The sequence below is a fragment of the Pteronotus mesoamericanus genome, unplaced genomic scaffold (assembly GCF_021234165.1).
Source record: "Pteronotus mesoamericanus isolate MK-2021 breed Mesoamerican mustached bat unplaced genomic scaffold, CSHL_Meso_final contig_90, whole genome shotgun sequence".
Lineage (NCBI taxonomy): Eukaryota > Metazoa > Chordata > Mammalia > Chiroptera > Mormoopidae > Pteronotus > Pteronotus mesoamericanus.
Genome location: NW_026555277.1, coordinates 9339356 through 9352199, shown reverse-complemented (window position 1 = coordinate 9352199; position 12844 = coordinate 9339356). Strand labels below are relative to the sequence as shown.

Sequence of the window (12844 nt, the reverse complement as noted above, 5' to 3'; positions counted from 1 at the left end):
TGCCCACCCTCCGAGCTCCCACTGCACCCTGTCCCTACCCCGCTCAGCATTCTGCCTCATGCTGAACGTCTCCTGGCATCTCTGTCCTCGCCAGGCTACCTCACTCATCTTTGTACCTTCAGTGCCTAGGACAGAGCCTGGCACAGAGTAGGTGCTCAGGAAATCTACATGGCACAGCACTGCCCTAAAATCCCAGATGCCACAGTCCACCCATCACCAAGGATCTCAGAGCAGGAAGAATCTGAGGAGGGGCCATTTCCAGTCCAGTGTGTCTTGTTTTTTTCTCCTAAATGATCCCATCTAATCCTCTGGACAAAGAGAACTCAACCTGAACGTCCCCGTTCCCGTTCCTCCCTGCATCACTGAGCAGGTATTCTTGACGTCGGTTCACGTCTTTACTGGCTTTCTTCCTCTCCTCCTTCGAGGAAAGGAGTACGCAGGCCCCGTGCCCAGTAAAGTCAGTTTATACTCAGAGGTGCGCCCAGTGCAATCGCATGGAAAGGGGCGGCCTCTGCGTGCTGATCCAGTGCGGGATCTCAGCTGCGCCCTGATGGCTGTGTGGGCCTAAAAGCCATTTAACATCCCTCAGCGTCATATCTCCCCATCTGTGAAATGGGGTTCCTAGCACCTTCTTCTCAGTGCTCCTGTGCCTATCACACAAGATGTGACAACAACCCCACATGGTCCCATCCCTGCCTGCTGAACCTCACCCTGCACCACATTCTCCCTTAAGCTCCCTTGTTTCAGCCTCCAGCTCCCCCTTGCTCTTGGCCTCACTGACTTTGCAGTTCCTAGGGGGGAAAAAAACCAAAAACAAAAACCCCTGCCGCTGACTCCCACCCCAGGGCCTTTGCACATGCCCCGTTCCTCTGTGTGGAACGCTCTCCTCCCATCCCAGTTCCACCAAGTTAATGTCACTCTCACATCTCACTTCTTCAGCCCAGGTCAGGGTCTTTGCCTTAAGGTCTCATAAAACTGCATCCCTTCCCTTCAGAGCATTTATCTCACCAGGTAATTCTGAGTGATCATTTAATTCTGGTTCCTGTTCATGCTCCATGAGATTTGGAACTATGGACCTGCTTGCTTATCATTTCATCCCTGCAGCCTGGCACAGTGCCTGTCACATAGTAGGCACATAAAATATGTATTGACCAAATGAATCAATGAATGACAGAACGAAGTAACATAAAGCATTTAGCATGGCGCCTTGAACAGGGCAGAGTCCCTTGAGGCCTTCTTTCGCCCTGGCTGAGGAATCCCACTCTGACCATTTTTTCCTCACAAGCATTTTTTATTTTTTGCATCAGAGTGTCAGCAGGGAAAGCAGGCAGAGCTTCAGAGGGTCAGCAAGGAATGTGCTTTAGTCTAACTGGGGGGTAGTACATGAGTCAGGGAAGACGAAACTGGCTGCCCACAGCCAAGCTCGCTGCCCCTAACGTGCCCCGCTCGCCAGGCCACCACAGCAATTCCGACCCCAACGCTGGAATCCCAGGGCACCGTGCCTGGATACAGGAGGGCTTTGAACTAGCCACTCGACTAGGAGACAGGAGGTAATTCCACTCTCGGTCCCGCTGCTCCCTAACTGTGACCTTGGACAGGTGCCCCCCCTCACCCTGCAAACATGACCTCAGTGCCACAGCTGTGAAAATGATGGGCGTGGCAGAGCTGATCCCTGAGAACCTTCTCCTCCTAACTCTGCGGCTGAAGGACAGAGGGAGGCGGGTGGGAGGACTCAGGGCCCTGTAGGCTGAGACACATGCATGTGGACAAGGGCCAGGTCTCTGGCTCCGGTCTGTGGGTGCTCACTCCTCTGAGGTGTCACCCAAAGCGGGAACCGGCCAGGGCCCATCGGCCTGTAGGATAATCTGCCTCTGACCTTCCCATTGGAAAGGGTTTGAGGTCCCACCAGTCTGTTGAAGTCAGCAACCGCGAGGAGAGTGTGGGTGGGCATCTGAAACACACAAAGGCTGGCTCTGGGCCCCAGCTTATTCTGGGCTCTTGTCCCAGCTTCCCTGCCCTATCAGGAACCAGCAGCCAGGAGCAGGCTGCAGCTCACCCCGTTCTGGGATCGGTTGCTGGGGATGCCTTGCTCTGCAACCCCCAGGCAGCCTGGTATTGTCACGTGAGCTCTGGACGGAAGCAGGCAAAGCTTCATGGAAGCTCCAGCCACTCTGCCTGGGGGATGGCAGATTCAGAATGGCACAGCCCATGCCCCATTGAGGGGGAGAATATCAAAGCGGTAAGTGCAAAGAGAGCAGACGTAGGCTTAAGAAAACCCAATGGAGTCTGTGAGAAACCAGGCCACACGGACCTAGGGTCCAGGTGGGAAGTCAGAACACCTAACATGGCAGAGCTGGAAGGTGGCTCGACACCCACCTCATCATCTAAGCCTTCCTGGTAGAGAGGGCCCGAACTGGACCAGATGCCACAAAACCAGCCCAGGCCACCCAGGCTAGCTCCCCCTCGTTTCACCTGCTGCTGAGTCATCATTTGAACTCTGTTCCTAATAAGTTAAAGGCTTTCGACCACATTTCACTCTCCTTTCTGCTTTCCTGTGTACAATGTGGAGCTCATCTAAATTAGGGGTTAAGCTGAGACACAGACATCTAACTCCTTGAAACTGTCAAAATGACGTGCATGATGCCCAGATGCATAGGGGTGGGTCCTTAGCTTTTCTGAAAGCCCCAAAGACATTGAAATTCCAGAAAAAACAGACCTCCTACCATTGGTCTTGATAAGAGGTCAACTCATGGCTCTAAGACAGTGGTTCCAACAGAGGTGACTGTCCCTCAGGGGACATTTGCAATGTTGGAGACCTTTTAATTGTCATGAGTAGGTGCACACTACTGGCATGTAGCAGGCAGAGGCCAGAGATGCGTCTAAACAACCTGCAAGGCACAGGGCAGCCCCTATAACTGAGAGTTGTCCGGGCCCCAATGTCCGTAGTGCAAAGGTTAAGAACCCCTGCTCTGAGCTCTGCATGTGGGGTACACCCAGGAAATGGAAGAATGAGCCCTTGCCTTCTGTGTGGGTCCCCTCGCCTCTGATGGGGCTGGCTGCACCCTAGGCAGGCTGGCAGAGATGCCACTGGGGTGACAATGACCAGAGGGGTGTTTTGTCAGTAACATGGCGCCACACTGGCACGTGGACACTGGATGTGCCTGAATCCGCACTACAAGCTCCTGAATCAGGGCTGAGGCGGTTTCTAGGGTGACAGGTCATCCATCACTGTGGAGAAGACCAGGAGGCTATGTGCCTGGTCAACTGAGACCTGGTCAGCAAAGAGAGCTGCCCCGCAGCCGATCAAGCTCTGTGTGAAAAGCCATTCCCTGACCCGGCCAGCCAGAAGCACCACACAGCAAGCCAGCACTTACCTTCGGACAGCTCTGTCACCTCCTTCCCCTCATCCTCCTCTGAGGGAAGATGAGAAGAGAGGTGGGGAGCAAAGAGAGGCAGGTGATGAAAAGGAGAGGGAGGGCAAAAAGGAAAGAGAGATCGATTAACAGAGATTATTTCCTGAGAGAGAATTTGCTGAGAAAAGGGAGGTGGGAAGACAAGAGGTGAGGCCAGGGCAGAAGTGACTCTTCACACAAGTGCCCCAAGGTGAGGGGTCCACCCTGACAGGACCCTGGGTTCCAGGGCAGCAGGGCGAGGGCAGCCAGGCACTCAGGGCATGTGGTTTAAAGAGGCCTGGCGCTCAGAGGCAGCAGGCCCAGCCCCCACGGCTCCAAGTCCAAGCCGTGCCTGTCCCTGTCGCAGCCCCGGCCCTGGGGCCTTCTCGGGCTGTGTCTCAGGCAGGCGTGTGCGAGCCCAGTGAGAGGCAGCCCCCCACCCTCTCCTTCTCCCAGTGACTCAGTGTCCCGGGCCATGCAGACACCTCCTGGGTGGGAGACTGTGCCCGGCCGTGTGTCCACGTGGGTCACACATGCATGCGTTGTGTTCCTACCTGGCAGGATCAGTCTTCTGGTGACTAAGGAAAAGAAGCCAAGTTGGCCCCCAGAGCCCCAGCCTAACCCTAAAACCAGAGTCTAGGGAACACGTTTCTGGACTCAGCCTGTTTGAAATGGCCACTAAGGGCCCAGGGCCCCCTACTTTCCCCTTCCCCCAAAGGAAGGAGAGGAACTCGGAACCACGATGAGGAAGTGGGGGGTGTGGAGCTGGGGTATCAGTGTGTGGGGGCATGTTTGCACGCATGTGCACATGTGTGCACACACAAGTATCTGAACACTGGGGCACAGGGGAGCCTGGCTTCTGCCAAGAGTTGACCACACTCTAAGGAAACTGAGGCCAGGCCTCCAAATCCCCAAGTCAGAGGACACGGAGTGGGTTGACCTCACAGGTCAGTGGGCAGAAAGGCTGCAAAGGGATCTACCCCCTCAACCCCCGACCTCTGCATGGGCACAAACCCAGGCTGCCATCTTGTTCCCAGCAAGGGCTGGAGAGCCCACCACCTCCGGGCCCTGACCAGGACCACAGGTGTCCTCCGACTCTCGACTCCTCCCTCTGGCCGCTCCCACTGCCTCCCTTCCAGCCAGAGCCACTCACCGCCCGAGGGGTGCAGCAGGATATCCGCTGGGTTGTGGGGTTTCAGGCCCAGGGCAGAGAGGGGTGTCTTGGCCAGACCTGGAGGGGAGCGCACTGTGCAGGAAAGAGCAGGGGAGACATGGGGAGTGAATCTCAGGGCCTGGGGGATGGGGGAGGGTAAGGGGAGAGGGAGAGGGACAGGAGGGAGGATCCCTGTAAGTGAGGACTTGCGAGGGAGGGGTGGGCTGCAGGAGAAGGAACCGAGGACCCCGCCCCAGCCCAGGGGTGCTGCTGTGGCTCCACTGCCCTTGACCGAAGGGGTGTTTCTCCACAGTTTAAAAGGTAAAGCGAGTCAGGAAGTGGTGTCCTTGTGCTGGCCCTGCCCCTCAGCCATGAGAAAATCCTTTCTTTCCCTAGGCTCCTAGTTTCTTCGCCACAGTCCCTTTACGTGCCATGGTTTACAACATGCATGCAGGGGGCTTTCTGGCTCTCTCCAATTTTCTCATACATTATTCTCTCTCCCTTCCTCCTTCCCTCCTCCCCACACACAGCCTTTCTAAAGCAGGCACTTAGATGGACTGAGAGGAGAACAAAAGAAAATGGGGCATCCAGAGGGCACATCCTGCAAAGGGCAGATGGAGGAGAAGGGATCACCAGCGGACCCACGCCAACCCTGAGAGCCCAGGCAAGCCCGCAGCCAAAGGGCTCGGCCCTTGCAAACTCTAGCAAGAGAGAATTTCTCAGCACGGAGCTCTCTGTACCCCCCAAACCTCAGTGTTCTAGAAGAGGGCAGTCTCCACAATCCTTGGGCAAGAGAACCGACGCCCTGCACAAACCCCAGGTCCCTCCCAAGCCACCTGTCCAGGTTAGAAGTGCTGTGTAACACACAAGGTCAGAAAGGGCTATCAGGCTTTGTCCCGCCAGCCAAGGAAGAGGCCAGACTTGGAGCTGACCCACAGGGAGATTGTTACACCCAGTCACGAGATTTCTCAATGGCAGCTGCCTCATATCCTAACACAGCTCCAAGGAGAAGTAAAAAATACGAGCTCTGTGTCTCCTATCGCGGCCATCAGGAGCCTGCGGGGGCCATGGGCTCTGAGGACACACAGCCACACAGATCTGCCAGAGCCCAAGGCTGCCTGCCCCACACCAATGGCCTCAACAGACTAGCCGTGGCCCTCAGTTGTCCAGGACCCCCACACAGCAGCCCTGGGACCCTCTCTGGCCCTGTCTCCCTTCCCCAAAAGACAGTGAGATCTACAGGAAACTAACTAAAACTACAGTCTCTCAAAGCAAGTAACCTATATTACTTATTTGCGTAAGCAGGTATGTACGTAGGTGTCTGTGAGAATAGTGAGACATCACAGGGGTCCAGTGGGCAGCCCACTCCTGCAAAACACCTCACTCTGACCTTAGGGGCCCAAAAGACAAATACAGCGGAGGGGACAGCTATGTAAAAACACACACATCCAGGCATCTAAGCCTGCATGTCTGTCTGTCCCTCCTTCTCCCTTTACACACACACACACACACAGAGGTGCCTTGCAATGAACACTTATCAAGCACTTACTAATGTTTGCCACACAAATGAATTTCAGTGTAATTAATTATGGAAGAATGAGCCCAGCCTCAGAGGCCACAGCCCATGGAATGACCACAAAGATTCTCCAGCCCCCAAGTGTGGGAGGTTTTTCTTGGTTCCCCTCACACATCTCCAGCTCCCGACTTGCTCGTATCCCCAGTCCCCAGGATCTGTCCCTTCCCTGAGGCCAACGAGTGGGTGGCCCTAAAGCCAGGCAAGGCTTTCGCTTCCGGGAGAATTCCTCACATTTCTCCGCCTCTGTCCTCTCTCCCAGCCCTGTGTATGGATGAAACCTCTGACTTTTCCCCCCATTCCCCGCCCTCCAGAGCACCCAGGGCTGAGCAAGAAGAGAGAAGAATGGGAACAGAAACAAGTGGCAAAAGCCAACCCAAGCTCAGTCCACATGGCTTCTGTCCCAAACAGGGAAATGGCCAACATCTTGGCTGCTTAGACTGACAGGGAATCAGAGCAGGTGTGAAGGTAAAGGGTAAGACCAGGGAGAGAGATTCCATGGAGTCATAAAAGGCCACAGAGCTGTCTCTTGAGCAGATTGCCCAGGGCTTGCACTGTCCAGTGTGGTAGCCAAGAACAGGCAACGGGGCTGCTAAGAACGTGCACTGTGGCCAATCGGAACTGAGTGCTGTAACACACAGATTTCAAAGACTTGGTGTGAATCAAGAACACAAAATATCTCCATATGTTGTTACACATGGAAATGATAGTATTTTAGATCTTTGGGGTTAAATAAAACCTATTATTACAATTAGTTTCATCAGTTTCTTTCCACATATTTTTAAAGATTGAAAAACATCTCATTAATATTTTATATTAATTTACCTATTGAAATAATAGTTTGTATGTTTTGGGTTGAATAAAAAAATAATTTAATTTCTCCAGTTTCCTGTTATTTTTTTAATGTAGCTATTAAAAATGTTTAATAACAGCCATGGCTTGTGTGATATTTCCATTGGACAGCTCAGCTCTAGGGAGAGCCATGGCCTCAGGTCACAGCGTCGGCCTCTTGCATGCCCAACATGGCAGCCAACACGCGTTCTGCGGGAGCGAAGGCCAGTTCCGGTGCCACATTCCTCCTTCCCCAGAAGAACCAGCCAGCAGAAGAATGTACAGCCAGCTCCAGCTCTCCTCCTCCTCCTCCTCACCCTCCTCCCCTCTCACCGTGGCGAATACATAGGGAGCTTGTGCCTGGCCCAGCCAACCCAATCCCAGAGCAACACCAGTCTCTCCCTCTTCTGCTGGCCCAGGCCTCCCACGGAGACCCTGAGTCCTGCGCAGCCTCGTATTGGTCCGTCACTGCTTCCCCATGAAGGGCCTCTCCAGGCTCCTCTGCATTTTTCTTCTACCATAAGAAGGAACACCATCCCACTCCTGTGCTCATCTGGGTCTTCTCTTTAGGTGGAAATACCTGCGCCTTTTGGGAATTTCCCTCTCCACTGAGTGTATTAGGGGTACAGACTAAATGTTCCTGCCTGAAGGCCAAGGATGGGTGACACGGGGACTCAGGCAGCCTGAGCATGGCCTTTCTTTCCTTGACAGAAACTAAATGAGGTGTCTGCATGAACACAGAAATGGACATTAGAAGCAAGAAGGTCAAAGAGTGTCTCAGAGACAGACAAGCAAGTCACAGAGACAATTTAGGTAGAGGATGTTTTGCACACAGGATGCAAAGACTCTCAACAACTAGGAAAACCCCACACCATGGGGGCCCAGGGGCCCCACAGTCATTCAGTGGGATCCTTAGACTTCGCTGCTGTGCCCTTAGACTTGGGGGTGTGGACAAAAGAAAAGAGGAGAAGTGGGGAATGGAAGGTGAAGTGAAATGAGCCACAGGATGATTAGGGACAGACTGTGGCTCTGTTCAACTTTGCCAGCACCCCCCACCCCAAGCCTGGGGTGCTTACACAGGCAGAGGCTGAGATGGGCCCTGAGGGGACCAAAGGAGACAGGCTTAGAGGGGAGCTCTTACCTCCACTGGGCGGTGGGCTGGTCGGAGAGGTTCCTTCCATCTCCTCAAAGGCCTCCTTGTAGCTGTGCAGATGGGGCTGCAGGAGGAAAAAGGGGCACACTAGTGGCCTTAATCTTGAGAAGGGGTTTCCCACTAACCAGCCCACAAAGCCTCTCACCAGCCTGCCCACCCACTCCCACCCAGGTGAACACAGAGGTCAAAGGCAGATGCTGCTCATTTATGGCCCCAACAACTCCTTGTAGCCAAGAGACTGGCAAGTGGCTATTTTGCAAGGCCATTTGCAAGGTGCAGGTGGAATTCAGGAGCACCTGTCTTGGAAATACCTCAGAACAGGGCCAAAGAGAAGGGTCCAGGGCCAGGGGACTTGGGGCCTGGCAAAAAGCAGAAGAGAAAAGAAGTCCAAAGTCATTCCTGTCCAGAATGATTCCACCAAGATTTTTTCGGACACGGACTACTCACATCAGAAAGTTCCAGGCTGCACGTTTAGAATGCAGATGCCTGGGCCCCATCCCAGAGCTAATGTGCTGGAATCTCTGGAGGCGGATTTGGGAATCTACATTTTCACCAACTCTCGGTGATTGTTAGGCATGCTGAAGTTTAAGACCTACTGCCTCAAACCACTGAAATGTCTCAGAAATGCAAATATTTTGGCACTGAAATTAGATCTTCAGAGAAAATCTTATATTTAGAAAGGGCTCAAAAATACTTTGTTAAATTGTGTATCTTGTTTGAAGTTTGCAGACCGTGGTCCCCTATATTATACCCAGGATCCTTACCACTCTGCTCAGGGGCATTCTTTAGGAGACAAGAAGGGAACTCAATCTCAGTGTTAATGGAAGATGTGAGACAGAAAAGCAATTTAGGGAAGGAAATGAGCTCCAGATTCCATATGCGAAAGCCCTTGGTGAGGATGCAGAGAGGAAAAATTACTGGGTTTACTGACAGGTCAGTGCCAGCCAGTTGATCATCATGTTCCTGGGCATTCGGATGAGCTCTGCTACCTTTGATGGCCTCAGAATGTGGCCCAGGGACTCACCTCTTTGGGCCGCCCTCCAGGATTGAGCGCGATGGTGAGAGCCAGCTCCGGAGACACGCACTGGACAGGGGAGCGAACTCCGGGGCTCCGGGGGGATGAGGGTTCTGGAGACTGGTTCTCATACTGTCCATCGCTGGCCGCCCGCCTCCGCAGAGGGGCTGGGGGCTCTGCGGGCGGCTTCTCCCGAGCCTGCACCCCTGGGAGGAATGGCAGGACAGGGAAGGCCATGAGCATATTGTGTGACAAAGGATCCATCGGACCTAATTCCCCTAGAGAAGACAGCGCAAGCTCAGGGGCCATGCTGGAGCTGGGCCTGTCTCCCCTCTGCACCACCCCCCTGCCTCCCTCTGCCCACACCCTGGGTTTCTCTGCAGGGTGGGGGACCTGCTTAGGCTGGGCTGGCCTTCACCAGGAATCTACTCCGCACAGGGTTGGGGCCCAGAGCACAAAGGACTGATACAAGAAACAGATGTCAACTCCTTCCAAGGCCTGGAGGCAGAGGGCCAGTGCTTCCAGGCAAATGAGGGAAGGTGGAGGGAGGAGAGACAGTCTCCAAGGCGACTGATCAACCAACAAGCAACATCAGGCCCGTGGGGAAGAACTTTTGGAAAGAGCAAATAATGCATCATCTTGCAAATGGTGCTCCCAAGAAGGAACAAAGAAATGACTAAGACTTGTTATAAAGTCCCCAGCCCCAACTGGCCCCTGGAAATTGCTGACCTTCTCTGGGGTTCCCCAACTTTATCCAGTGCACCTCTGAAACCTCTTACCAACTTCCCTTGTGCCAGCCCTTAGCTATCCACCCCTTTCTTGCCCCAGAGATGGTCCAGGTTCCCGCCCTGCCCCTCCCAGCAGAACAGCAGGCAAAGTGCTGGAATCATGTGTTCCATCTGCTTTTCTGTACTTCCTTCCATTCCACAGGCCTGGGGATGTTGTTAACCTCACCCTCCTTCCTTCCCACCCCCTCTTCCCACAGCTGGGCCGAGGCACAGAACCCGTTGCCTCACTGAGTTGGCTCCAGAATCCTAGAAAACTTACCCCCTGGGTCCCAGAGGCCAAAACCAGCCTGAGGGCAGGCTCCTAGTCCTGATTATCGGGTGCCAGGGGATTCTCAGCCCTGCCTTCACCACCACCCAAGAGCAGGTCAGGCAAGGGGACATGCTGGGACTTACCAAAGGTCATGTGGGATCGAGACCCTGGTCACACCAGCCTCAGGCCAGCACACTTGGGAACACTGTCCCATGGCACACATGCACACGCATGCATACACACACACACACACACACACACACACACTCTGCTGGCCCCTAGGAATGTGCCACTGCAGCCCAGCAGAAATCGCCCTCATTCAGACAGTCCAGAGTGGGGTCTGCACACTGCAGGCGGCCTCCCAGCTCCCGTCTGGCACAGCTACTAGGGCTGCCATGAGAAGCACATGCTGGGAAGCCTTCCTACTTGTCATGAATAGTAGGCAGCATGCTGCCAAGTCTCAGGACAGGCGCACACACACACATACACAAACGCGCGTGCGTGCACACTCCAAGACATGCACTCATACTCTCCCATAATTGCAGGCCCCGTCCAGAGGTCTGGAGAGCAGCCGGATGAGCACACACATTGACAAATGCAGAAGGTACCAGTGGTGTTTCGAGTATCCGCTTGGAGCTATTTATTAAGAGGCAGCCTGCCTGCCCTCTGAGCTGAGAGGAGAGAGCCCAAATGGGGACTGTAAACCAGATTCACAAATGGTTTTACTTAAAGCAAATAATCCCCTCGCTTTGAAGTAGCCTGACTTTCAGAATAGAAGATTGGAGGTCGCATCGTCCTAACCAGGAGCCAGACAAAAGAAGGGGGTATGTCTCTGAAAGTCTTGAGCGGTGCACAGGGACCCTACCACAACCCCAGGCCCGCAGCCCTCAGAGAAGTGGCCCGTACCTCCCACCATGTCTGTGGGTGCCCGTGCCCTCGGCCACACTTCTCCCTCCCCCGCTGAGCCCCCTGCCCCTCAGCCCTCCTGGGCAGCTTGGTCCAGAACTACTGCTGGTTTCATTCCTGGCAAAAACATTAGAGAGAAACAGACATAGCCATTGATTTTCTAATAATAATTGTGACAAAGGAGGCCCATTCGGGAAAGGCTCTTGGGGTTTGGAACGAACTTCAGCCCCAAGGTTAACAGAAATGCATTAAGGCTGGTTTTTAGTTCCGGCTGGCCCAGCCCCGCTGCCTCTTCCTGGCCGATCCCTGTGCTTTGGTGAGGGGTGGCCAGTTTTCCTGCATGGGATCTGATGTCTCCCCTTGAAAGGGGGTCTGCTTCAGTTTGAGGCCCTGAATCTCCCAGAGGGACAAAGAAACACTCCCTGCCGTGTGCCTAGAACACCCTCCACAGTCAGTGCCGCAGACAGCTGCAGTGCCTGGAGGTGGGGCTGGACTGCTAGAGGGGCTTCCAACTGCGGAAGACATCTGAGAGCCATCTCCGCGGCCACCAGCCCAGCCCATGGGAGCGTGCTCGGTCCAGAGGCAGGGGGAGTGCCAGAATGACCTCCAAAGAGCTAGGGCACTTCAGGGGAGCCCCCATCTGCAGAAGGGGGAAGACCCCGCATTCCACTCCCATGGGACAGCCCCTCCCCCGCAGAGCTCCCATGGCACCAGTGACCAGCCAGGGCCTCTCATATTCTTTGAACACAGTGTCTCACTGTTGTCCCCCTTGGCAGGCCCAGATCTGCCTCTCAGTGCCTGGAGAGCCATGCTCCCTCTCTCTTGTCTTTCTCTACGGGAGGGGAGATGAAGCAGGGCGGAGGGGAGAGAAGAGAGCCCCATTGTTCCTCGGCCAAGCTGGGCCGTCTGGACACAGGCTGACAGCCAGTGTCAGAGGGAGAACACCCCTCCCTCACGTCCTGGCGACTGACTGATAATAAAAATAGGCCTGCTCCCCCTGCTGCCCTCCTCCCCTCCACCACCCTGGACCCCAGGCCCACTCTTTCTCTCGGGGCCACCATCCCTATGTGCTTCACTCCCGACATGCACACAGGCACTGCAGACATATACGCAGGCGCACACATGTGCACACACAGCCTTCACCCAACAGGAACAGCAGGAGGTCGGCGTCACCCTCAGCACCTCTGTGGCCAGCCCCTTCCCCAGCACAGCCAGGGGAAGCTCATGAAGGGGGAGAGAGGCGGTGGCGGGAGCCTGGAAGGCCTTCCCAGCCAGGCTGCTGAGTAGCCCAGCAGCATGCGCGGTGGGACGCCTCAGTGGCAATAAAGTGTTCCTTAGGATAACAACGTGCTCCACTCAGAGGCCCTCTGTCATCCTCTGAGGGCTGCTCACGGGGCCGTCCCCACCGCCTGCAGGATGGTGGTCACCTCCGCCCAAGGCCTCCACATGAGCCGCCAGACCTGAAGAGCAGGGCGCCGGAACAGCCCCATTTCCCTGGGGTCCTCATTCTGCTCCCCACATGGTGCTGTGGTTGGGGGAGCAAGTGGCTCCAAGGCTCTTCACAAAGCAGGCTAGACCTGAGGCACTAAGTCCACTTCACCTGTCACACTCACACACACTCACACTCACACACACTCACACACACTTGCACACTGCAAATCAGGGGTCTGTAGCCCTACCACCACCAATACACACACTCACAGCCCCGACTGCCCCGGGTCCCCTGGAAAAATGCCACAGTGTCAGGCTTCGTTACAGGCCCCCCCTACAACTCCAGCCTGGC

The 12844-nt window shown here is 54.9% G+C and overlaps 1 protein-coding gene across 4 annotated transcripts in view; it reads right to left on the bottom strand.

The window, feature by feature from the left end:
- Positions 1-12844, bottom strand: part of TNS1 (tensin 1) — a 160012-nt gene that overhangs the window by 21454 nt on the left and 125714 nt on the right. The window contains exons 18-22 of one of the 4 annotated variants that reach the window (XM_054585676.1): positions 9127-9323; positions 8091-8166; positions 4546-4638; positions 3947-3970; positions 3375-3413 (exon numbers count right to left, since the gene is read on the bottom strand). In XM_054585676.1, the coding sequence (XP_054441651.1) occupies positions 3375-3413; positions 3947-3970; positions 4546-4638; positions 8091-8166; positions 9127-9323 (429 nt within the window). Of the gene's footprint in view, positions 1-3374; positions 3414-3946; positions 3971-4545; positions 4639-8090; positions 8167-8413; positions 8462-9126; positions 9324-12844 lie in introns of all 4 variants that reach the window. The other 3 variants (XM_054585673.1, XM_054585672.1, XM_054585674.1) reach the window with 3 other exon arrangements.